Here is a 24,486-nt window from a genome sequence, read left to right as displayed (position 1 = left end):
GAAGGTGGAGGGTTAACTTGTAGAGCTAGAATTCCAGCCCCCTAGGGTCTAGTTGCATGGGAAATGGTATGGAAGATTTCCTAGATTTGTTTTTCCATTGGTAATGAGATTTCTTATAATTTTTCTATCTGCCATCAGTCATTAATTGATGACTGCTTTCAAGAGCATAAACTTTTCTGTCTTTCCAGTTTTCATTGCATACCTCAAAAAAGCTCTCAGGCAGGGAACCAGGGGTGCTTACAGTGGAACACCATAGCCTGTAGAGAATCAATGAATGTAGAAGGGATATGGATGAGGAAGTAAAAGCAGGTGCTTCATAGGTCTTCTATTGATGTGGCATAATTTGTTAGTATAATTGCTTAAACTATCAACCTTTTGACTTTTGATAATAAGAATAATGGAGGAATTAGGCATACAACTACAAGTTTTGCTTTAGGAGCTTCCTCACAATTCTTACTGTTAGCCTTGAAACCTTATTTCCATTTGATTAAATCCTTACTCATCACTGATGTAATCATTGAAGTCCTGCTTCTTCCTTGTCATGTGTGTCCAGTGCCAACTGTTTTAACAAATGTCTGAATGTTTATTCAGAAATTTCCTGTGTCACTGTTCACTGGTCTCTTTCTTCTGTATGTTAACTCTCTCCTTTGCCTTCCTGTTCTTCCATTTTCATTGCAGTACGCTCTTTCGTTTTCTGCCTGAAGAAAGCAAAGCCAAACTTTTTCCTTTCCCCCACTTTCCAATCCCCTGCTCTGTTCCCTTTACTGGAGTCCTCACCTACTCACAATAAAACTTCTCAATGGTTTGTAAAAGTTAGCAAAGTTTTTCTGTCTTCCACTTCTTGGACTCTATGCTTGCCTCTGCACATATTAATTATGCTGTTAATGACTTCCAGTCCTGTAAATGTAGCAAAGTTTCGGGGCCTCAGTCACCTGATTTTGCAGCAGCATCACCTGCACATCACTTCATCTTCATTGACTTGAGAATACCCTTCTCACCATTCCTACGGCGAGCCTCTGGAACATTGCATTCCCCTCATCTTGCGGTACCATTACTTGTCTGGATTCTTTTTCCTAAACTAATTTCCTGGATCATTTTCTTTTATGAGTTCTTTAAGTGTTGGGAACAGCATATTTTATGTTTCTTCTTTGTCTGTTTCCTTATCTTAGAGGAATCCATCTAGTTCTCAAATTCTAATAACAGTAATAATAGCTAACATTATGGAACACTATTATCTGATATTTTTTTCTGCTTTTCCTACAAATCAGAATCCTTACAGAAGGCTGATGAGATAGATTCTTTCTGTCTCTCTTTTTTTGAAATTTTGAGATAACATTTTAAATTTAACTTACAGAAAAAGGCTTAATACTTCACCAAATAATAAGTTTAGCAAGCAAAAGGCAAAAAGACTTTGGTTTACAGAGAACACAGACAAAGACTATAAATAATAACTGGATGGAAAAATGACCATTTTACTCATACACATTGAATTTTAAGCCAGTCACAACCATTTGCAGCAACATGGGCTCAACTGGGGGACAGCATGTTGATGAGATGAACCAGACCCAGAAGACAAATATGTGTTCGCTGTTACATGCAGGGGCTGATTTTTTTTAAAAAAAGCAAAAGCAAATATTAATATCAGTGTTGCATAAATATAGTTTTATATAACTTTGTTTTATGCTTATCATACCAATGGTTAAGCATGTTGTATTATAGTTTTAATGATTTGTGATTGCTTATTTTCTTTTTTAGAGATACAGAAACTTAGATATACAGAGGTTAAAAGTGTAATTACTGCTCTGTGGAGCCAAGGACTGGATGGCATATATACACAGCAATAGGTTCCTCGTGATATATATACATAATGCACTCTGACAGTATCTGCTAGAAATAATTTGAAGATTTATTTATATATTTATTTTTTATTGGGAAGGCAGATGTGCAGATGTACAAGTGGCCACAATGGCCAAAGATGAGCCATGTGAAGTCAGGAGTCAGGAGCTTTTTCTGAGTCTGCCAGGTGGATGCAGGGTCCCAAGGCTTTTTGCTCTCCTGCTTTCCCAGGCCATAAGATGGAAAGTGAAAGAGCAGGACATAAGCTGGCGCACATATGGGAACCCAGCACATTGAAGGCGAGAATTCAGCCACTGAGTCAGCATGGTGGGCCTGCTAGCAATAATTTTATAAACCCAGTCATTTAGCCTTCAAACTAAGCCTACCAGGTGATTACAGTCACCTGTATCTTGCAGATGAGACCAGTTTTCTAAGACCACACATTATGAAGCAAGTGCAATCTTGCTGTATGTATTTTTGCATATCAGCTCTGTGTTACGCTCTGTATTCTCTGTCTGGGATATCCCCCTATGCCCTCAGTTCTCTAGCTGCATATTGTTCCTTTACATGGTATTCACAGGAGCTATGAAATACTATTTTATCTATGCTAGTAATAAGGAAATATTCTACAAGGGATCTCAGCTCAACACAGAGAAATTTCCAGGGTTCCTTTAATTCATTTTTATTAATAGAAATTATTTTGAACAAGGAAGCCATCTTAATCTCACCTTTTATATCTCTATAAATCAAGCTTAGTGGTTGATTCCCTCATCTACAACTAAGTAATAGTATGGACATTTATTTTTTTAAAGATTTATTTATTTTTATTGGAAAGGTAGATATACAGGAAGAGGAGAGACAGAGAGGAAGTTCTTCTGTACGCAACGACTGGAGCTGAGTCAATCAGAAGCCAGGAGACAGGAGCTCTTTGGGGTCACCCACATGGGTGCAGGGTCCCAAGGCTTTGGGCCGTCCTTGACTGCTTTCCCAGGCCACAAGCAGGGAGCTGGATGGGAAGTAGGCCACTGAGATTAGAACTGGCCACCATATGGGATCTCCATGCAAGGCACGTACTTTAACTACTACGCTATTGCGCCAGACCCAGTATGGACATATTTTTGTCTTCAGCAGTTTTCTATATCATTTAAAGATAAAGAAAATAGTGCAGGTGGATTTTCCATGTATAAAGATGCGAATATGTAAATATGTGTGGAAAGAAGTATAAATATAAGGAGCTTCTGTTCACTATTCACATTATATGTGTATAAATCCAAACTAAGTATTTATAAATCATCCATTTTACAATCTTTAGGATGACAATCAATAATAAAAAAATCAATTAAAAAAGAATTAAATTGCTTAGCATTACATACTAGAAAATATCTGCGGAACAAAAAATACACATTGCATATACAACTGGCTAAGAAAAACAAAGACAAAAATAGATATTTGATCAATACCATTAAGAGACCTCAGTGTCCTGTTTGCAGTAATACAACACTAGACAGAAATCAGCAAAGAAACCCAGCACCTGGAAAACACTCTCAGTCAACACCTGCAGTCCCGAAGGCCTACGCCACAAAAAAGTCCTAGAATGCACATTTTTCTCAATTATGCATGCAACACCCTGCTGCCTGCGCTGTTTGCTTATTCACCATCAAACTCAACACATTTCAGTGGATTACAATGATCCAAACTTTGTTCCTCAACCACAAATAATTTTAACTAAAAATAAAAAACCAAAACAAATTTGTGAGTATCGTAACTATGTGTAGGTTTAGATTACTTCACAAGAGAACTAGTTCCGAAGGGAATCAAAAAGGACGTTGTTTTAAACATTTCCACATAAATGAAAATAAATTGATCACCAAATGTATTGGAATCAGAACAATGCTCAAAAGAAAATGTGTAGCTATAAATGCTCATCACTGAGACAGAAGAACCATCTTAGAGCAGGAACCTAATTTCCTGCCTCCGCACACTGAAGAACAAACTCAATCTTTTGGTTTGCTTGTTTTAACAAGCAAAATTATGATTATTGTTATAATAAACTATAAATACAAGTAATGAAATAAAGTCATGAGAGGACATTTACAAACCAAAATGTTTTTGACGGTTAACAATATTTACAGATTTTTAGCTAGAATTATTATAACAAAACAAGAAAATCTCAAAGACAAATATTACTGAAGAACTGTAAGACGAGCGTTTGCACGAGAAGTTTGTAAGCTGATGAAACAGAAAAAATTCCAGAAAGAAGTGATGTTTTGCTTTATTGTTTTCTCCACAAGCCCTGCCTCTCTTTTCACTTGATCTACCACGTGTCTGTTCGTATCCAACCACGTGAAAGAACTGAACCACCTGCAGGATTTTCCCCTCCTGAAATATTCTCAGTACTTTGGTGGTTTGCAGAATCCACAGCAACTTGGAAAGCCACACAGAAGAGTTAACCCCAGTTAGATGTCTTCCTTGAAAATTGCTCTTAAAGCACAGGTATACCATCTCCCCAGTTAAGCCGACACTCATTGCGTGACTTCTCGTGCTTAAGCTGGTTTTGTTCGAAGAGTTCATCCTCAGATGTCTATTTTCAGTGAATCTGGAGGAATGAGAACCTGTATTCACAAATCATTTTTAATTTTTAGCAGTGTGTCAGTGTGGATTTTTTCAAAGAAGCTTTGATTCTTACTGCACACTGCATTACCCAACCAAGAATGTTTTTCATGATTTAATTTAATCCTCTTTTGAAATTATTTGCATATTCATTGTGGTTATCCTTGAAGGGCATTCCGCCCCCCCACTCCTCACTCCCTCTTGGAGCATTTTAAACATACAGAAAATACAGAACAGAAGGATTTACTCAACGACCACCATCAAGTGTGAAGATTTTTGCCAAAATTTGTTAGAACTGATTTGCAAAGCAAGGAACGAGGAGAGCTGTGTAAAGTCACTCTGGGATCCCGCTGGAGGCTTGTCCTTGTTCAGTTCCCAGCGGAAGCCACTGCTCTGAGACTGAGGAGCACGCTTCAGACTCGCAGGCTCTCACAGGTTCAACATTCCTCACTTCTCCCGCAGTCATCTCACTATAAACATCCTGATGTTTGCCTCTGGAGACAAGGAGATGCTCTGGCTTTCCATGCTACTTTTCAGTTAATCTGAAGTGAAGCATTTAGCAGGTAGACAAGGATGCTTAGATAACTCATGGTGGGTGCTTTATTAGAAAGTGCTTACTGTTCAGAGCTCAATTTTTAGTTTGCCCTAAATCAGGGCCTTCTTTAAGCACTCCTTGCTTTGGCTTGTCTGTGTCACTCCTCTGGAAGCCTGTTGCTTACACATTCAACGTGTTCTGTCAAGGGGCAGTGTGGACTCTGCCTTCACAAATGGCAGATACCATAGTCTTCTCAGTAGCCACAGCTCCACATCATCCTTTCTCATGTTGAAATAATTGGAGAAAAGATAGATTCTCTGCATGGCTTATTTAATGAGCGAGGATTTGTTTGTTCAAATAATAGCAGCTAATATTTGACAGACTGTGGACGGAGCACTTGCCATGTTATAATAATTAGCCAGAACTGGAGATCTCATTTAGGAGAAAAGTCAAATATATAGCAACAATAACAAAAAATGAAATAAGTAAAAATATCGAGACATGAAAATCATGACAAATTCTAGAAAGTTCCGTAAGAGGAAACGAAAGTGTTTAGGAACAAATAGTGAAGAGGCCTTATAAAGGTCAGAGGAACAGTGAACTCCTGGTCTGAAAAGAAAATGTGTGAACTAAGATTTATTTAAATTAAAAAAAAAAGATTTATTTATTTTTAATTGCGAAGTCAGATATACAGAAAGAAGGAAAGACAGAGAAGATCCTCGTCCACTGATTCACCTCCCACAAGCCAGGAGCCAGGAGTTTCTTCTGGGTTTCTCGTGCAGGTGCAGATTCCCAAAGCTTTGGACAGTCCTCGACTGTGTACCCAGGGCACAAGCAGGGAGCTGGGTGAGAAGCGGGGCTGCCGGGATTGAAACCGGCACTCATGTGAGATCCCGGCACTTACAAAGCCAGGACTTTATCCGCTAGGCTACCGCGCCGGGTCCCATAAACTAAGATTTAAAGGCAGAGAAGTAACACGCACAGCTGAAGGAGGAAGGGGCTGTAGCCCATGTGTGTAAGCTTGGAGTTAGTCAGTGATTAGGACTTCAGAGACTGACTCATAATTTCTAAAATACACAGAGTTTGCAACAAACCTGCCAGTTCCTTTACTCAGGAATGTACACCTGAGCCTTGGATCAGAACATTCTAACAGGTATCATAGCACATTTCCACCCTGTTCTCAATTAATATGGGAAACCAAAATAACTAGAAAATATGACAGACTCTGTTCCATAAATCTGTCATAAGATCTGGAAATAACATCTAGCCTTAGAATCTCACCTTTCTCTTGCCTTCATATCTGTTTTTCACTCTTCCTTTACCTTCACTCCCCGCTGTTCCAGTTCTTTTCCGTACGCTCTGGAGAGCAAGGCTACAAATCAAGAGTGCACTTTTCCCTAGCCCTTAATCATTCCCACTCTGATCAACATCATCTAAATTTAAAATTCATTTAGAAATGATTGCACTTTGAGTATAGAACCATGGATATTTGTGTGAGCTCCGTAAAACGTATTTCATCATGACACTGAAACATTGTCTAGTCCATGCTGATGGTTCACAGCTACATGCATTTCTCTTTCTGTTAATCCTTAAAATTTCATCCATGGATCATTTTTCCAGGTTCAGATTGCTGTTAGGAGTTCGTGGTCACTAAGCCAACACAACTATGCATATTTCATGTCTATGTCATATCTCACTACTTAGAACTTTAAGATGATCTGTATCTTCCTCTTTCCCAATTTTTAACACCTCCCTACAGTCACTAGATAAGCTCTTACCCTGCCTTTGAGCATCTTCTGAATATTATCTAAGTCCATCAACACATTTATTTTTTTAACCATCTCTCTTTTCTAAATTTACTAAGCATAACTTTATTTACCTCTTATAAGGTGAAAATTTGCATAACATTTTACTTTCTGTCATCTCAAACATTTAAATCCAACATCTATAACAACTGAATTGCATTCGCTTGGTTATTGAATAAAAGTAAGGACATGGTTGATTTGGTGTCAACAATGGTACATGGGATTCTCTTTCAGAATTGGCTGCATGATTTGTGAGGCTCAATCTGTGATGAAAATAGCGGGCCTTTTGTTCAAAGGTAATCAAGGTTTTCAAAAGCATGAAAACAGAGCACACACTAGATGTGGGACTCCTGTGCAACAGAGAATCCTATGGAGCTAAACTAGCAGCGTGCTTACACCTGAACCTGGGCAGGATTTGGGGAGGCTTAGTTGGCTGCAGAAAGTCACTTTGCACATACATTTACATTCCAAATGGATTATATAACGAAATTTCATAGCATAACTTTAGGAAGACAGCAGTACATGAAATTAATGTAGTTTAAAGTTCTGTAACTGTCTTTGTCACAGGGTATTATGGTGAGTAGAAATATTTAGTTGATGAGACTACTTCTAGCTTCAAGTTTATCTTTTGCTGTGGCTGAACATTTTGTTTTAGCCTGAGAATTCAAATCAGATTGCTTAGGCTCTAAAATCTGGCCTTATCTACTCAACTAAGCTCTGGATCGTTGGGCACTTTTTCCTACATTTCTGTGTAGATCATAGAAACACATAGGAATGAAAACAGAAAATCTGTTACATGGGTTTGCCATGCACATTATTGTATTTCAGTTCCTTTGATTGATATTTGGTATAAAGTAAGCCTTCACATTGTAATCATTACAAAAACCTTCTTATTTTTAAAAATTTTATCTTAGTAGAATTGGTATGCCAGACATAATTTATTCCCTTTGATGTTTGCGAATCTATGTCCAGTATAACATGAAAATATGACATGGTAATATTTTACACATTAAACAGTGGATTAAGCATTCAACTTAGATCATAGAAATTAATCATGTGGCTTTCCTGTCAAGTACAATGAAAGAGTTTTTTTAATTCTCTCTTCAGATTTCCCACAGTAACACTTGGCTTTGTTTAAAAGTAAAAGATCTAACTTACCTGGTTAATAGAGCAATCCAGTTAATGGTGTTGCAGTTAATAAGTTACGTAATATTCAAACCCATTTAAATGCAGTCTTAGCATTTGGGGCTTTCTTAAATACCTTGAAAGAAAAGCTTCTTTGGGAGTAATCCATTGTGATTAATGGAAGTTATTTATTTACATCTGTATCATTGAATAACTAAGATTTTATGTTAATGTGAATTATGTAAGCTTACAACGATGAACATCTTTATGTGCTTTATGGAGAAGATACATTAAGTTATAATCTGTATATTAAATCTGTCATTAAATACTATTTGAACTATATGCCATGGGCGTAAAATTTAAATCTCTAACACATGATAACCGTACTAACCATACTTTATTTTTCACATTGTGATAAATTCCTTGTAAATGAGTTCATTTAATAATGGTTTCAAAAAAACAGTTCATTATGAACAATACATTTTGAAGCAGGATACTCTGATTAGTTAGGGTTTCCAAGAAAGAATGTTAAGTCCTTCTAGGAAAATTATGTTTAGGACTATAAGAACCTCTGAAATAACTGTACCATAAAGCTCTTCTGTGTTGACTGTGAAAAATAAAAAGAAAGCAAAACATAGCTTTCTGACCATGCCATAATCTCAACCCTTATTTATTTCTCATATCAGACAGTATCACCGAAGTCTTCACTAATATCTACGTGACCAGTTTCGGCCCTGTCTCGGATACAGACATGGTGAGTAGTTCATTAACTGTGTTTTAATTTCATATAAGGGGAAATAGGTAAGATCTACTTTTAGTCTTTCAGAATTATGTGGGGTTTTTTTTTGTCTGTGTAGCATACCCACAAAATCAGGGAATTAAGAAGATTAATTTTTTTTGTACTTATACTATACAGTTTTGGTTTCAAGACTAGAGATTTTACTCCTTGTAATTTTTTTTCTTCCATCAAAGCCACTTCTCTGATCTCACAGTCCTTTTCATGTAATGATCTGGTGAAAATTGGAGTTACCACATTGTTGAGAGGTGAAATCCTTCGTTGGAAAAGTGAAAGCAAATACAGGAAAGTTCTTGAATTTCTTCCTAATTAGAATGTAAACATTGAAGTGGACCCTCTGCTCCAGTCACTTCTTGGTCCTAGTCATGTTCTAGAACAGGAAAAATTTCCACTCTCAGGCATAATGCATTCCCATATCCTGACCTTACATGTTACTCTATTTTCATATGTTGATATGAATGGTTAGGGCCTTGAAATATCAGAAACATCATTTAGCACGATTATGTATACAAAACATTAGTTGCCAGAAGTAAATATTCTTAAAGCAAATATTCCTTGTTTTAATACAGTGTATCTTACTAAATATTCCTAAATATTAGAGGTATGATGAAAATGAAAACCAATTTTAAAGAAGAGTTTCATTTTTTAATTAAAACTTTTTGTTTAGTTTTATTTGATAGGAAGGGAAGGGACAGAATACCTCCCATCCATGGTTCATCAAATGCACGCAACATCCAGGCCAGAACCAGGTTAAAAACTGCTGTTTCAGGACTCCATCATGGGTGGCAGCACCAGAAATACTTGAGTCATCATCTACTGTTGCCTCGCAGTGTATGCATTACCAGGAAGCCAGGTCAAAAGTGGAGGTGCCAGGACTTGAACCAGGCATTATGATGCCAGCTTCAGGAATATCAAGAGGCAGTTGAGTGCTATGCCTATTGCCCAACCCTGAACATTTCCTTTTCAAGTAGTAATATGTGGGAAACTCAGAATGTTGTCAAGTGCTGTAGTGAGAAACTAGTTGAACTTTGTAGAAATAATGGTTTTTATGTGGTTACTTCTGCTGTCTTGTTACCACATAGACCAGAAAGGCAAATGACAAGATCCTGAATACCAGTGAATTTTCAACATTACAGATACTTTATATGTTGTGCAACAATTATTGTATAATATTTTGGTGTGATTTTGCTAAGTAAATAATTTTACGTAAAATGTCAAATATATACACCCATAAATATGCAAGCGTGCATATTTCTAACAAGATAAATTTATTTCTTGGGTGTTTCAAACAAGTCCTTGGCAATTTTGTCCAAGAACATGAAGTTATTGTTTTCCAGTAGGATAATGAATTAAACCCATTTTGCATCTTTGGTGCTTTGTTATTCTTTGGTTTGTTAACACATAATTTGAATGTTGGTAGCCAATGTTAGATTTGCAATCATCAACAGTAGCACAAAGTTAAAGTAATCCATATATAAATGGAACAAAAAAGTAACTCTTAAATTCTGGTGAATTGAAATTAAGAACTTTGAAAAAAGTGTTTTTACCCACAAGATATATTTTCCTGCTTGGGCTCTCCTGCAGCATATTATAGTAAAGATTAAAATACATTCACACTTCTTCCTTTATATAGGATTGGCTGTTTGAACTGTAGTGCAATATTATAATAAAAAGATTCAGTTTGAATTTTTAGAATGAATTTTGTTATTTGATTTGTGTGTGTGTGCATGCATATACTTATATATGGCTCATTTTCCAAAATGAATATGTATTCTACATTCCAGTAGTTTCTTGAAGGACCTGAAGACTAGACATTTTCATTAATGATATATTTCCTTTAATATTCTTCACCTGAAATACTTGGATTTTTTTTTTTACCTATGTCAGATTTCATGCTGTATTTCCATGTTTATAAGCATTGTTCAGTTTTACAAATAGTTGTATTTTGGGAAATCTAATTAATCATAACTCTGCCAAATGGGAACTTACTATATCATAATTTGGAATAGAAAATAACAGACTGTAAAATAGTATGAATAAGAAAACTTTTAAAAATCATTAAGTAGTGAGCATAAGCTATATTTTAAAATAGAATAAAAGTAATCTCCAAAAGAGCAGGAAGTCAGAATTAACAAAGGCAGAAGCAGAATCTATTGCTGAGGGTGCACCATCATGAAATCAGAATGAATTGATAGATTGAAATGTGCTCCTTGCCTCTCTGCAAGAGTGTTGTAGCTATAGAAACATCACAAACAAGTGAGGAGCACTGGAGATTTGGAAGGAATAGCTCCACTCTCCGACACTGGAGTGTCTCTGCAACATCCCCTATCAGCCAAGCTCTTTGCGAGCCAACGGGGAGTCTACCTCCTATGTCATGAAGGACTGGGAGGAGGGCGTGTTTGAATTTGAGAAGCAGAGCACTGGGCATTGATTCCATAGCCCTGTGGAGCACAGAGGGGATTTGGAGTGAGGACTAGATTACTTAACAGGTACTTCATGCTATGTGTTCAACTATAGAAGATAAAGATGAAACTGGGGGAAATTAAACATTAAAAAGTAGCTTGTATACTCTTGTAACACAAGCACACGCTAACATACACACACTTACATGGAAGATGGACCTCAATCAGAAAATGCAAATGTACATGAGTGAAGAGAAATGATTTGGTATTCATGATTATCAAATGAGAAATGATTTGGTATTCATGATTATCAAAACGGGCATTTTTTTTAACCTTGGTATTACTTTTACTGCAAAACAGAGAATTAGTGAAGAGAATTTTGAATTCTTTTTTAATACTGATGGCTAGGTCAAGAATGAAACAACGCTGACACTCTAAATAGAGAAAAGTATTGTCATGGTATTACCAGTTACAACTAAAAGTGGACATGGAGACAGCTAATTAATGGCTGACAGAAGTAGATTTTTAAATGGGAAAATAAAGGATGCATTTAATTTCACTTTGAATAAGTTAGCTAATACCTTCTTTCTCTCTGTGCATATCCTCAGTAGAAAAACATGAACCCTTACATCCAGATCATTGAGGTAGATTTGCTGTGACATTAGCCTGAGAGGAAAGAGCAGCATACCAAAAAGAATTAAGAACTCAACAAACGAAAGAACTGGTGTGTACACTTAGACATACACACACACACACACACACACACACAGCTCCCTGAGATTCATTCGCTGGTGTAATTGTCCAAGCAAACTTGCATATCTAAATTGTAATTAAGGATCTTAATTATAGTGATTGTAACTAAGTTAAAATCTTTTATTTCAACATTTTAAAAAATACATGAGTAAGAAAGCAATTAAACTTTACAATGCACTAGTCCCTGACAGCTGACCAAGCTCGAAGCAGGCATATACATTTTAACCATTCTAACTTGTTCTTCTGGCTTTAAGGATTTTGTTGTTATTGTTGTTGTTGTCTCAGGAAACATTCTCATGTGTATGCAGATTCTTTAGCTATACAGGTTTAGCTGTGAATGTTGTATCTGAGCCTACATGAAGAACCTCAGCCTGAATGGTTATCCCTTGCCAAGATCTGTGGTTAAAGTCGGCACAGCGGAAAGATCAAAGTGATCTTGAGATTTCTGATAGGGAATTTACAATTAGGCTCTTCAGAAACAGGTCATTTCTTAAGTGTGTTATAGACTATACTGATTCCATTGATTAATACTTTTCTGCTTCTATAAAAACGCAGAGTACAAACTATCTTAGAATCTTTATAAGTTATTATTGTGTGATTTAGTAGTCAATAACATAGGGAAGTTTACACTGTTATTAAACCTTCATATCTGGTCAAAAATCTAATTCTTATCTTTTGGACTTATACCTTGTCAGAAGTTATCACCTTTGGATGTAGCTAATGAAATCTGGAAAAAAAAGTAGAGTAACACTCCTTGCTTACTTTAAAGTTGGCATGTAGAAATCAGTTACTAGAAGATTTCTGATCTTCTGAATAGTATGGAATTGGACTTGGGCAATACACAGAAATTTGGCAAATATTTTCTAGTGTACATCTAGTTTTTATCAGGATTTTTCTTCAAAGCTGCAGTAATATCACCTGGAGTAGGTAACCTAGTTTCTTTCTGGGCTACATCCCACATTTGTGGACTTCTAGCTGCTTGCTATGACTGTCTGCAGTTCATAGGTTATGGTGAGTGACTTTTTGTTGAGGACTGCAGAAGTTCATCATAGGATTATTGGAGAGTTAGGAATGGCAAAGGGCATATGACAGGTCAGATTTCCTATTATCAAGTATTTTTAATTCGTATGTTGAGAGGACAACTAAAAGCTAGCTTGAAGGTTGTTGTATCCAAGCAAGAGATGATTATGAACTGGGCAAGGTCAGTTGTACTCCAGATTGAAATAAATGAAATTATTTGGCAGACCTCTGTGTGGTAAAATTGATAATAATAGAATTGGTAAGACTTGGTGGCCTATTGAATGCAAAGTTGGAAGAAGCAGCATGGTCCTTGGGGATATGGAAGGAGGTAGTACCATTTTCCAGCGTATGGGAACAGAAGAAAAGCTGTTTTTGCTGTTGTTGTCTTGTTGATTAGCTTTTTCTGAATTGTAAGTCTGTGCAAGTCTTTTGTGGGAGAGTTATGCAAAAAAAAAAAAACACAAACAAACTGTTTTTAGTCAAGAATGTCATATATGACCCACTGGTGTTGTTTCCATCGATTTTCCAGCATGTATCACTGCATCGATATAACTTATATGCACAAGGACATCTCAGAGCCCATGAACAGTGCAGTCCTAAAGCTTTCCCACATCAAGAGAATGTGCACTTAAGGACAGCATAGGAGAGGACTGCAGAAGTATGGAGACAACAATCACACCATATGATAAATCCAAGAAAAATGTTTATAATAATTCCTTTAGATTATGAACAAGGAGGTATTTGCTGACTGTGGTAAATGCAAACAGATTGCAGTGGGTGGAGGCATGTGGGAGGTGAGGAAGTGGAGAGAGTGGAGGCTGCAGTTTTAAGCAGCAGGGATGAGGGGGAGAGGCAAACAGGGCAGTGGGTGTAAGTTATTTTTTAAAGATCTTGAACTTCTCCCTGCTCTCTGAACATGTCATTATCTCGAACAGCTCTTTAGTCTTGTTGTTCCTGTTCCTATTATATGTTCCTTCTCCTTTGCCAACTGGAGAACATCTACTTACTCAGGCCCATGATCACATTTTATTTTCTCTAATGTCTTTTCAAGATACTCCAAATGGTCTTTCCTTTCTCTGTGCTTTACCACCTGGCATTCATTGCATATAGGATTATAAAAAAATCTTTGCATGTCTTTTTTTCTTTACTTTAGTCTGAGCTATTATTAGGCACAATTTGTGCCTGTTTGATTCAGGAAGATTTCACTGTGCTAGAAGCTGAAATGCATACATGCATCCAGGATTTGCTCTCAACTTGCTAGGTGGGTTGTGGGAGAAGCAAAGAAGCAGCATTTATTTTAAAGCAGTGTGATTCCTTTATTGGAACATTTATGGGTTAATGTTGTGTCACAGTGGAATTTGCCTGAGGATAATTTGTAGACATATCTAGGAAAGAAAGAGAGCTAATAAGGAAAAAATAGATCGGTTAGCTGTATAGCTGAGAAAGAATGCTTCAGCGAGGATTAGAAGAGATTGTTGATTAAGCAATATGAAAAGTTTCAGTGTGGCTGGTACAGATGTGATAAATATATTTGGAGCTAGTGGGATTATATCCTATTGTCCTCAGGTCCTAAGTGTCTGCAAATATACCTTCAAACAGCAGATTTTTGTGCTACAGAAATTATTTTATAACTATTTTGGTAGTGTTGATATTCTTTAAGATATAAAAGCCCCACTGTTATTAATTTACTGTAGTTACCTAGGCACACACATACAAACATATACACAGACATTTCACATCTATGAATTTAAGGATTCAGATTCTATATGCAGGACTGCATCGCATCTGACAACTGTGATGCCATCTGCCCCTGCTGATGCCTCTCCCCTGTGCTGCTAGACATTGTGTTACTCAAATACTTTTATTACATTTGTCTATGTCTCTCCTTATTGTGCTAATTACTGTTCAATCCATATGTGTTATGTAGTTTTGTATGACAGTGACATAGTATTGAAGAAGTTGGTCATGACCCTTGTTTTCAGTGATCAGATGTTGGTAGATGGAAAACTCTCACAGTGGTATAATAGAGAACTATGAATGTGTATAGGAAGAAGTAGTATAACAGAGACCAACATGCATTTTGGTGTTGCTGCAGTGCTGTGTTGTGTGTGTGTGCGTGTGTGTGTGTGTGTGTGTGTGTGTGTGTGTGTGTGGTGGGGTTAAGGGTAGTACTAGACATAGGCTGGTGAGGTAAAGCATGTGATGGAGGCTGTCTTACAGGATGTGATGGATGATGTTTTACAAGACCCCGTAGGCTAGGAGAGCTTGGATTTTCATTTCAAGGGATTTAGAAAGTCAACTCACTAAACAGAACTGGTTCAGATTTTGCAGCTCCCTTTTCCAAATCGTGCCAGTAATCTCAACATCTCAATGTAGAGGCTTCAGTCCAGTGCCTTTGAAACATTGGTCTCATGCAGTTTCCTTTTCTCAGCCTCATTTATAACTGCAGATGTGCTGTGGGAAAGGCCATGATCTACCCTTCCTCTTGTCGTTCTAGATCTTTCAGATTTGAACTAGAGGGAAGGCAAATTAGGAAAAGTGCCAACTCTATTATTACAAGGTTCTGTGATAGTTCTCTCTTAGCAGTTAGTCTTGTCTGTGTGGCTAATGGGTGAGTGTCAGCTCTCCACTCTGGCAGACTTGGGATGTCTTTAGTTGAGTAAGAAAGGAGGGAGAGAGATGTTTTGGAAGCATTTTATGCCTGGCTTTCTTCCTCGATGCCCAAATGGTTTTCCACTTGCTTGTTTATACTTGTTATCTCATGACATTCTTAGATGAATCTAGGAAGTAGTTCCTATCTTATTAGCATCATTTTACCAGTAATGCAGCTGAAATAAGGAGAGGTTGAATAACCCACTGAAGTTAAGCACACTAATATACTGACACAATGGACTGCACTCTTAATATCTATCTCATATTATTTAATTTATTATTATTATTATTTGAACTTATGTTTGAATAGATTTATATATGGGGAGATTTTTTTATTGGGTGCACTTAAGATGTACAACATAATATTTAATATACCTATACACGGTGAAACATTTATTATAGTCGAGAAAATGAACATATTCATCATCTGCCTTGCGTTCTCCTCACTTGCAATAAGATTGCCAAAATCTGCTGTTTGTCTGAACAGCTATATTGATTCACATCCCCAACATCTGTTTACAAGGATTTTCTTTCCTCCATGTCCATCACCAAAATTTATCTTTCATCTCTTTCTAATCACTATCCTAATTGTAATAAAGGGGTAAGCAATAGTGATTTTAATTGCTAATGTTAACGTCTTTGCATATATTGGTTGCTCATTTGTATGGCTTTTTTAAAGAAATGTCTATTCAGGTTCTTTGCTAATTTTTAAAGTTATTGGTGGGGGGGCCGCTATTGAGTTGTGTGAATTCCTTTTATATTTTCCATGTCAAACATTTATTGTATATCTGGTTTTCAAATATCCTATCCCAATACTTACAGGGTGTATTTTCAGTGTGTTGAATGGTTTGTTTGTTTTTACTATTTTCTTACTTTTTGTTTTGTTTTGTTTTATGTTATTTATTAATTTAGTTTTGCTGTGCACTTCCATCTCTCAACCACGCCCTGTTGTACTTATTGCTCTCCTTCATCCAGGATGCTTTACAAACAAGAACTTAATCTACTTTAACATGCTTTGGAGTGCTCACCATATTATACAATTATACAACGCTTCATTTAATAGTAAAGATTACTTTACTTCTATTTTGATACTACACAAAAATATTTAGGTATACGCTATAAAAAATATTTTCTTCTACCACTGAAATGAATGAACATGTCCTACTTTGTAAACGAATGCTTTAGGCTTATTTTATTGCCTCTGTTTACAGACTTGCTCTACATTAGGTACAATATAGTTGCTTATAAATGTACAGAGCTGTATCCAGCCGAGATCCTTGGGACTGGATTCACATGACTTTCATTAAAGTTTCGGATGTACTCAAATTCTGTATTCACCAACATCTTTCATTTGTCTCACATGGAAGATTAGGGCAATAATGGAATACATCCATCGTTTTATAGAATATAACCACATCTTTCTCCAGTTTACTCTGAAGTGCTCCTTAGATGAAAGTATGCTGCCTCTTTGTCTTTTTTTTTTTTTTTACTTTTTTATTGTTTCATAATACAGTTTAATAGGCACTGGGGTCTCCGTTCTCTCTCTGCATATTCCCTGCCCTTTCCCCTGGTCTCCCCTCCAGCCTTACAATGTGTGTCTTTCGGGAATATTCACAAGTCCATCATGCTGCCACTGAGGTGTCTCCCAACAATGCAGGGAATTATCAGTCATTTCCTTGTGAATGCATCCTTGTAGTGCATGCAGGAGGACTTACTTCTCTCTGTTTCCACTTATGAACATATTAATTTCCACTACATTTCCATGATGCATTCCTTTGAATACAGTCTACCATGGGGAGAAAAAAAAATAGTGAACCTTCATCCCCATGGAGCATTTTCTATGGCTGTTGATTTCTGTTGATTGATTTTGTACCCTGCCACTTTACCAAACTCTGTGTAAGTTCTACTAGTCTCTTTATTAAGTCTCTTGGTTCTCCTAAATAGCATTGGCAATAGTGGACATCCTTATCTGGTTCTGGATCTTAACGGGAAGGCTTCCAGTCTTTCCTCATTCAGTATGATGCTGGCATTGGGTTTTTCATATATTGCTTTGATTGTGTTGTGAATTGTTCCTTCTATGATTACCTTAGAGTTTTTAGCAAGAAGTGGTGTTGGTTTTTGTCAAAAGCTTTTTCTGCATCTATTGAAACTATCATATGATTCTTGTTCTTTGGTTTTTTGATGTGATGTATCACATTTATCATATTTATAGATTTACCAATGTTGAACCATCCCTGCATGTTAAGAATGGATCCCACCTAGTCCAAATGAATAATCTATCTGATGTATTTTTGTATTCTATTGGTTAGTATTTTGTTGAAGATCTTAGCGTCTATGTTCATCAGGGATATTGGTCTATAGTTTTCTTTCTCTGTTGATTCTCTATCTGGTTTTGGTATTAAGGTGATGTTGGCCTCATAGAATGAGATTGGAAAAATTGCCTCCCCTTCCATTGTTTGAAGAGATGATAGATTATTAGGGTCAGCTCTGCTTGGAATACTTTGTGAAATTCAGAGTGAAACCATATGGGCCTGGACTTTTCTTTGTTGGGAAAGCTTTAATTCTGATTCAATCTCTGCCACTGTTACAGGTTTGTTTAGGTTTTCTGTTGCTTCATTGCTAAATTTTGGTATATGGTGTGAGTCCAGGAACCTATCCATTTCATGGAGGTCTTATGATTTGTTGGAATATAGTTATGTGTAGTAATTTCTAATTAATTATGTGTGGGTGTAGTGTCTATTATGTTCCCTTTTTCATCTTTGATATTCTAAATGCTTGTTTTCTGCTTTTTTTTTTTTTGGTCAGTTGGGTCAGTTGGGCTAATGGGTTGTCTTTCGTTTATGTTCTCAAAGATGCAACTTTTTGATTTATTGATTTTACATATTGTTCTTTTGATCTTTATTTGGCTTGATTCTTCTCTTATTTTGTTTATTGTTTTCTGTTGTTTTGGGGATTATCTTGCTGTTGTTTTCTGGTTCCTTCAGGTGTATACTTAGCTGACATTAATCTTGTATCTATTTTGTTTCTTGACGTAAGCACCAATTGCAATAAATTTACCTCTTAACACTGCAGTATCCCACAAGTTTTGTTGGTGAGTGGATGTGAGGGTTTTTCTCTGGCCTGCCTTCTTCATGTGGCAGGTGGGTTGTTGGGGATACTTAACCCTAACTCGCCTGTCAGATGACCAAGCCACCAGAATGTGTGTCAACTGCTGCCACCTTGTGGGCGACCAGTGCTTTTGCTCTGCTTGGCACCGGAGTGCTTTCTGTCTTTTGCAGTCTTGGACAGGTATGCAGCATGAGTGATTTTGTAATTTCTGACCACAAGGATGCTATTTAGGGTGGGCGCCCTCCAGCTGCTTCACTGTGTGCAAGCCCTTTGCTGTTGCACGCCTTTGTGGCCTCTGCCTGCTGGGCGTCCACCCAGAGCCAGTGTGTCCTAGCTGCCTCTGCACAGTGTGCAATCAGCAGCTGGACACTCCACACTCCAGGGTCACCGCACCTTCCCTAACCCCCGACACGCAAGCAGCAGCAGGTATGTGTGTCTTTGTTTTCTCCTGGTATTCATGTTCCTGCCACTGGCTTCCCCTTGGCCTGCTGGGTAGCCGCTCCTTCGCACTCCCAGAATCTTCTCATGCCACTGGCTCACCGAGACAAGCCTCTGCCCCCAAGGGACTCTACTGCTCTGTTTTGGGTGATTCCGGCATCCCTCTGGGGGGCACAGACCCGAAAGCCTTTGGATGGGGATGGGTTCAGACCTTGCCCCGTATGATTCACTCCTTCATTGCCCTACTCCCAATGGTGTTCCCTTCCCTGGTAGGAGCTGCCCAAGCCCATGCCAGTGGTTTCCTCCTCAGGCTATTTTTCTTTCACCAGTGTCCTGCCCTACGAGTCTCTTTGCCTCCCTCTTTCTCCTATGGATAGACTAAGACTCCTGTCGGGGTTGTCTCTGCATCAATTCGTGACTCACCGAATTTTGACTGAATCCCTGTGTGCCCTGAATGGAGTCTGCTTCCACCTACTCAGGTTGTAGATTACAGTCTTGAGAGTTTACACAGCCCTCTCTTGCTTATGTGACATCTGCCTCTGTCCCCTGACTCCAGGGAATTTCGGACACCATTCCCAGTAATTCTGTGCTTCCTGCTCTCTGCTCCTCCGAATTCAGTTCCTATCCCTCCGCACACTCAGCTACACCAACCTTTTGTGGTCAGTCATCGTAGGCCCCTAGATTGCCCATTTGTCTTAATTCTCAGTCAGTTTAACCACGTGATTTACTGTGGTCAGTGGGTTATTATGGTACATGACACAAGTAATGGCTGAAATCAGCTTGTGCATGGGGACTTGTTCTTCTGGATTCCTTCCCTTGACATGAGAAAGACAAGCCCAGAATAAAGTGCTGGCTCTTGGTGGAGGATGACAGACACTCGGAGTCAAGCTCATTTGCCCCAGGGGTCTTCCATGAAGACTGTGTAGAACAGCCAATGTGCAGCTGAACTGCAGCTGGTTGAGTAAGTCAAAACAAGATCTACCTGAGTCCAAGTGATCGCAGTCAACTCCGAGCCTCATGACATCTAAACTAATAAGGAATATATTTTTTATTGTATTATCACATTTTAACACAATGATGGCTAACTGGTATCAGCTAATCTCTATTTTCTCTTGATTGAAGTGATTTTCTGTGTAGACACTCTTTCTCAGCTCACTGTATTTTGCTTTTGCTTGCTCCACTCCCAATGGTTCGCAGTGTCTCAGCTCTGCTTTGCGTTGTTGCTGTCTACATGTTTCTTAATTTTCTTAAGAGTGTGATATTTCCCCTCACTCTGTTTCTGTGTATCTGACTGTGTAGATGCTTTCTCATACTTTCTTTTTCTGACTTCTTGAACTTCTTCCCTTATGGATTTTCATCAATCATGTAAAAGCTTTGTATATTTTGGTTTTTGTCATTCATTTTATCATAATTTCTTACACAATATTCTGTGCTAACATGTTTGGTGTATTAATCGCAGTGAATGTAAAAGATGTAAATGAATTATCATAAACTTGACAACATTGAATAGAAATGACAAAATCTTTTAAGTAATGCTCAAGAAAGTGTGAATTCTTCATATCTAACAAAGCATGATCTCTAAATAAAGATTCGATAAAATTAAATATCAATTACAAAATCCCAGATAAATTAATGTTTTGAAATATAATTACATAGTTCAAAATTTCTCCTATGTAGAGAAGATAAAGCCACACTAAAAATTTGAAAATATCTTCAGCTGAACAATAAAAATAAATTCTGAATACAAACATTATACAACTCTTGTGATCATGTCCTTGATATTGATTAGAGGATAGACAAAAGTGGGGGAAAAAACTAATGCCAGAAACAGATTTAAATCTGAATGTAATTGTGTACGATGGGAAAGGTGTATGGCACTACCTCAGTTTTTCCCATTTAAAATACCTAAAAATGTAGAACTTTTAGCTCATATCATGTGTACTAATCAAAGGAAAAAAAAGGCAAGATTATGAAAAGCAGAACAATACATTTTCAGGAGAAACACAAAGGAACATATTTATGATATTTGTAATTTTAAGATAATTCTCATTATTGTGTTTTTTCAGAAAGCACCAGTAAGTAGAATAAATGTGCAATTTTCATAACTCATAAAGAAAATAACATTGTAAAGAAAAGTAAGTAGATGAAATGAACACAAAATTCATGAAAAACCAGAATTTTGACAAACTATTGAAATGCATTACATGTACAAGTAAAATAGACATGTACATAATAGCAGTATGAAGATTTCACATGAATTACAATAGATAAAGTGAAATGTTCTGTCTATGGCAAATTGTAGGGAAACCAAATAAATTCCTGCAATTAAGAATACAAAGTTCCGGTCCAGCATAGTAGCCTAGCGGCTAAAGTCCTCCCCTTGCATGTGCCAGGATTCCTTGTGCCTTGGCAGCCCTGCTTCCCATCCAGCTCCCTGCTTGTGGCCTAGGAAATCAGTTGAGGACAGACCAAATCCTTGGGACCCTGCAACCACATGGGAGACGCAGAAAAGGCTCCAGGCTCCTGGCTTCAGATTGGCTCAGTTCTAACCGTTGCAGTCACTTGGGGAGTGAACCAACTAACAGATCTTCCTCTCTGTCTCTCCTCTCTGTTATATCTGACTTTCCAATAAAAATGAAATAAATCCTAAAAAGTACAAATTTTTCATTTCTCTTAGGATTTCAGTTTGAAAATATGTTATTAATAGATACATACAATAAATTTCAGGGCTGTCACTAATCGTGTTGGTCTAAGGCAGAGTTCAGACTACTATGGGACACCAGTCAAATCCTGTTAGTGGTTTAATTTTGTAAGTAAAGCTTTCCTAGAACAAAGATATGCTCAGCCATTAATAAATTGCTTCTTTTGCACTACAGTAGAGGAATTCTTACAGCTTTATACTAAAAGTATGAATGAGAATGTTCATGGAAACCTCACTTGCAAGAGTGACAAAATTAGAAGTAGAGTCCCGAGGAACACGGGAACTGTATGGCTGGGCTGTGCAAGTCTTTCGCAGTAGGCAGAAGCTCAAATAAAAGCTCTATCCCAATGTTATGGAATTGGAGTTGAAATTGTAGATGTGCTTAGATGTGCTGTTAAACACATGAAGTTCGCCTGGAAAAGTAAGTGTCCAACGTACACTTGCTAAGGTGGAACTCGAGGCGCCACAATTGCAAACACTCAGATACACTGATGAAAGCGCTTAGACTCATCTCCCTACCTGTGTTTTTTTTTTTAAGTTCCAACTACATGAAAATTAAAAACTTAAAAAAATGACCAGATCACAGAGAACAAGGGTGAATTAGGTTATTAAATTTTCCACTAAGAGTAAAAGCAGAGCCTACAGCAACTCTCTTCTCCTTTTTTAGACCGTTTTTGGTAGCTAATATTTATCATTTTCATACATTCAATGCTATAAAGATTATTAAAAATCATTTATTTAATTAAGACTTATGCAAATATTTGATATTTTTTATAAATACATGACCCTTTTACTATGTACGTAATTTCAGCTTAGTGAAGTTACTAAATTATCATGGCATTTATTTTGAAACAGGTGATGTCTGATTTTATGTTTAGTGAAAGTTGTTGAATTTCCAACCCCAACTGTGTAATTGGGCAGTTTAATTATTTAATTATTTATAATGTAACTGCTTATAAAACATGTTGACACTGATTTTAACAAATAATAAATTGTCACTTGGGGAAAAATTCACTGGATAGATTATCTCTTTCTTCCTCTCCTGCTTTCTCTCTGTCTCTGCAACTTTGCCCTTCAATAAAAAGAAAAAACAAATGTTTTTAAAATTTAGACAGTGATAATAGAATACACTAGCTATTCTTTCTGAATGTTTTAGAGTATATTTTGACATGAGGGAATTTATTTGTAAATATAACTTGTTAATATGAACTTGCTATAGCATTTTTCTTATAAATAATTTCATCAATAAACATCACTGAAATCGTTACTCCCTGACACATTCTTGCTAACAATGATATTTCATCATATCTTTTAGGATTAAAAAAGAAACATAGTCTATGGTGTCTTTGGCATCAGGAGGTGATGAGTCATATGGATCCAACTGTGTGCTTACAAGTTTTCTGTTTTGTCCTTTCTGTTTTATTATTTATTTGGTCTTGCAACTGGAAAGCTTGCCTGCTTATTTTTTCTTGAGCTAACTTGCTTAAAAGATCCCATTCAGATTTCAACCCAAGCCTAATTTCCAAGCAGTGTTAAGGCAGAAGAAACTGGAGAGTAATTTGAGACCTGTACAAAACCATACACATTTACTCTTTTTGCAACAATGTGGTTATGTTCTCCAGACCTGACTCTTGTGTGTGCCAGACAGTAGGGGTTCGGCTCAGCCTGCCACGCATATCAGCCTACACATACACTAGTGGTTGTAATTGTTTGGGCAGTTCTGTCTCTATCCCCAACTTTTACATAAACCACTGGATGCTGCAGCCAAACCTAACCATGCCTGCCACAGATTTGGTGCTCATATACACCAGTGGGAACTGCTGCCCATTCAGACTGATCGCCAATAACCCCCACTAGGCCCACCACCAGCCATGGTCCCTGTGCTTGCTGGTATGTGCAGCAGACTGGTCCAGTCTCTTCTGCATCCCATTGGGCTTTTGTACACACCAATGAGTGCTGCAGGCTAGTTCAGCCCAACCACTACCATTATCCAGCTCACATTTATGCTGGTAGCTATTGCAGCCTGCCCAGCCAGGTCCACTCCAAGCCCCGATGGGAGCTGCAGCCCATCAGAGGGGTGTCTGCATTTTCCCTACTAGGTCCATTCCCAACCGCGATCTAGCACTTTCCAGGTGGTTCTGAGGTCTAACTTGACTCACTAATCTATTTAAAGATGATTTTTTTTTATGTTTTAAAGTGTTCTTTTATACCTTAAATGTATATTTTCAAATAATGCTATTTTTTCTATTCTAGGAATATACAATCGATGTTTTTTTCCGACAAAAATGGAAAGATGAGCGTTTAAAATTTAAAGGTCCTATGAATATCCTTCGACTTAATAATTTAATGGCTAGCAAAATCTGGACGCCAGATACCTTCTTTCATAATGGGAAAAAATCTGTAGCTCATAATATGACAATGCCAAATAAGCTACTTCGAATTCAGGATGATGGAACGCTACTGTATACAATGAGGTATGTTTTTAAATTTGTCCTGTCACATTTAAATACTTACAAATGCACCGATTAAACAACTAGAGAATAAAATTGACAAGTATTTGCATGGCACAAGATGAACAGCTCCCTAGCATATTAAATACTCTTTCATGCTTTATAAAAGCTTGGATATTGAAAACACAAAGGTAAAATAGTATTTATGAATTTAATTTTCATCATAGTGTGTTAAAACAAAAGAAGTATTTTTGC

At 37.2% G+C, this 24,486-nt stretch overlaps 1 protein-coding gene across 3 annotated transcripts in view; it reads left to right on the top strand.

The window, feature by feature from the left end:
- Positions 1 to 24,486, top strand: part of GABRA2 (gamma-aminobutyric acid type A receptor subunit alpha2) — a 102,802-nt gene that overhangs the window by 45,154 nt on the left and 33,162 nt on the right. For all 3 annotated transcript variants that reach the window (XM_040966203.1, XM_040966204.1, XM_040966202.1), the window contains exons 3-4: positions 8,598 to 8,665; positions 24,035 to 24,255. In XM_040966203.1, coding sequence (XP_040822137.1) covers positions 8,598 to 8,665; positions 24,035 to 24,255 — 289 coding nt within the window. The remainder of the gene's footprint in view (positions 1 to 8,597; positions 8,666 to 24,034; positions 24,256 to 24,486) is intronic.

This window comes from Ochotona curzoniae, unplaced genomic scaffold, assembly GCF_017591425.1.
Source record: "Ochotona curzoniae isolate NIBS_2020 unplaced genomic scaffold, NIBS_Ocur_1.0 scaffold_4505, whole genome shotgun sequence".
In the NCBI taxonomy this organism is placed as follows: Eukaryota; Metazoa; Chordata; class Mammalia; order Lagomorpha; family Ochotonidae; genus Ochotona; species Ochotona curzoniae.
This window is presented reverse-complemented; position numbering and strand designations above follow the sequence as displayed.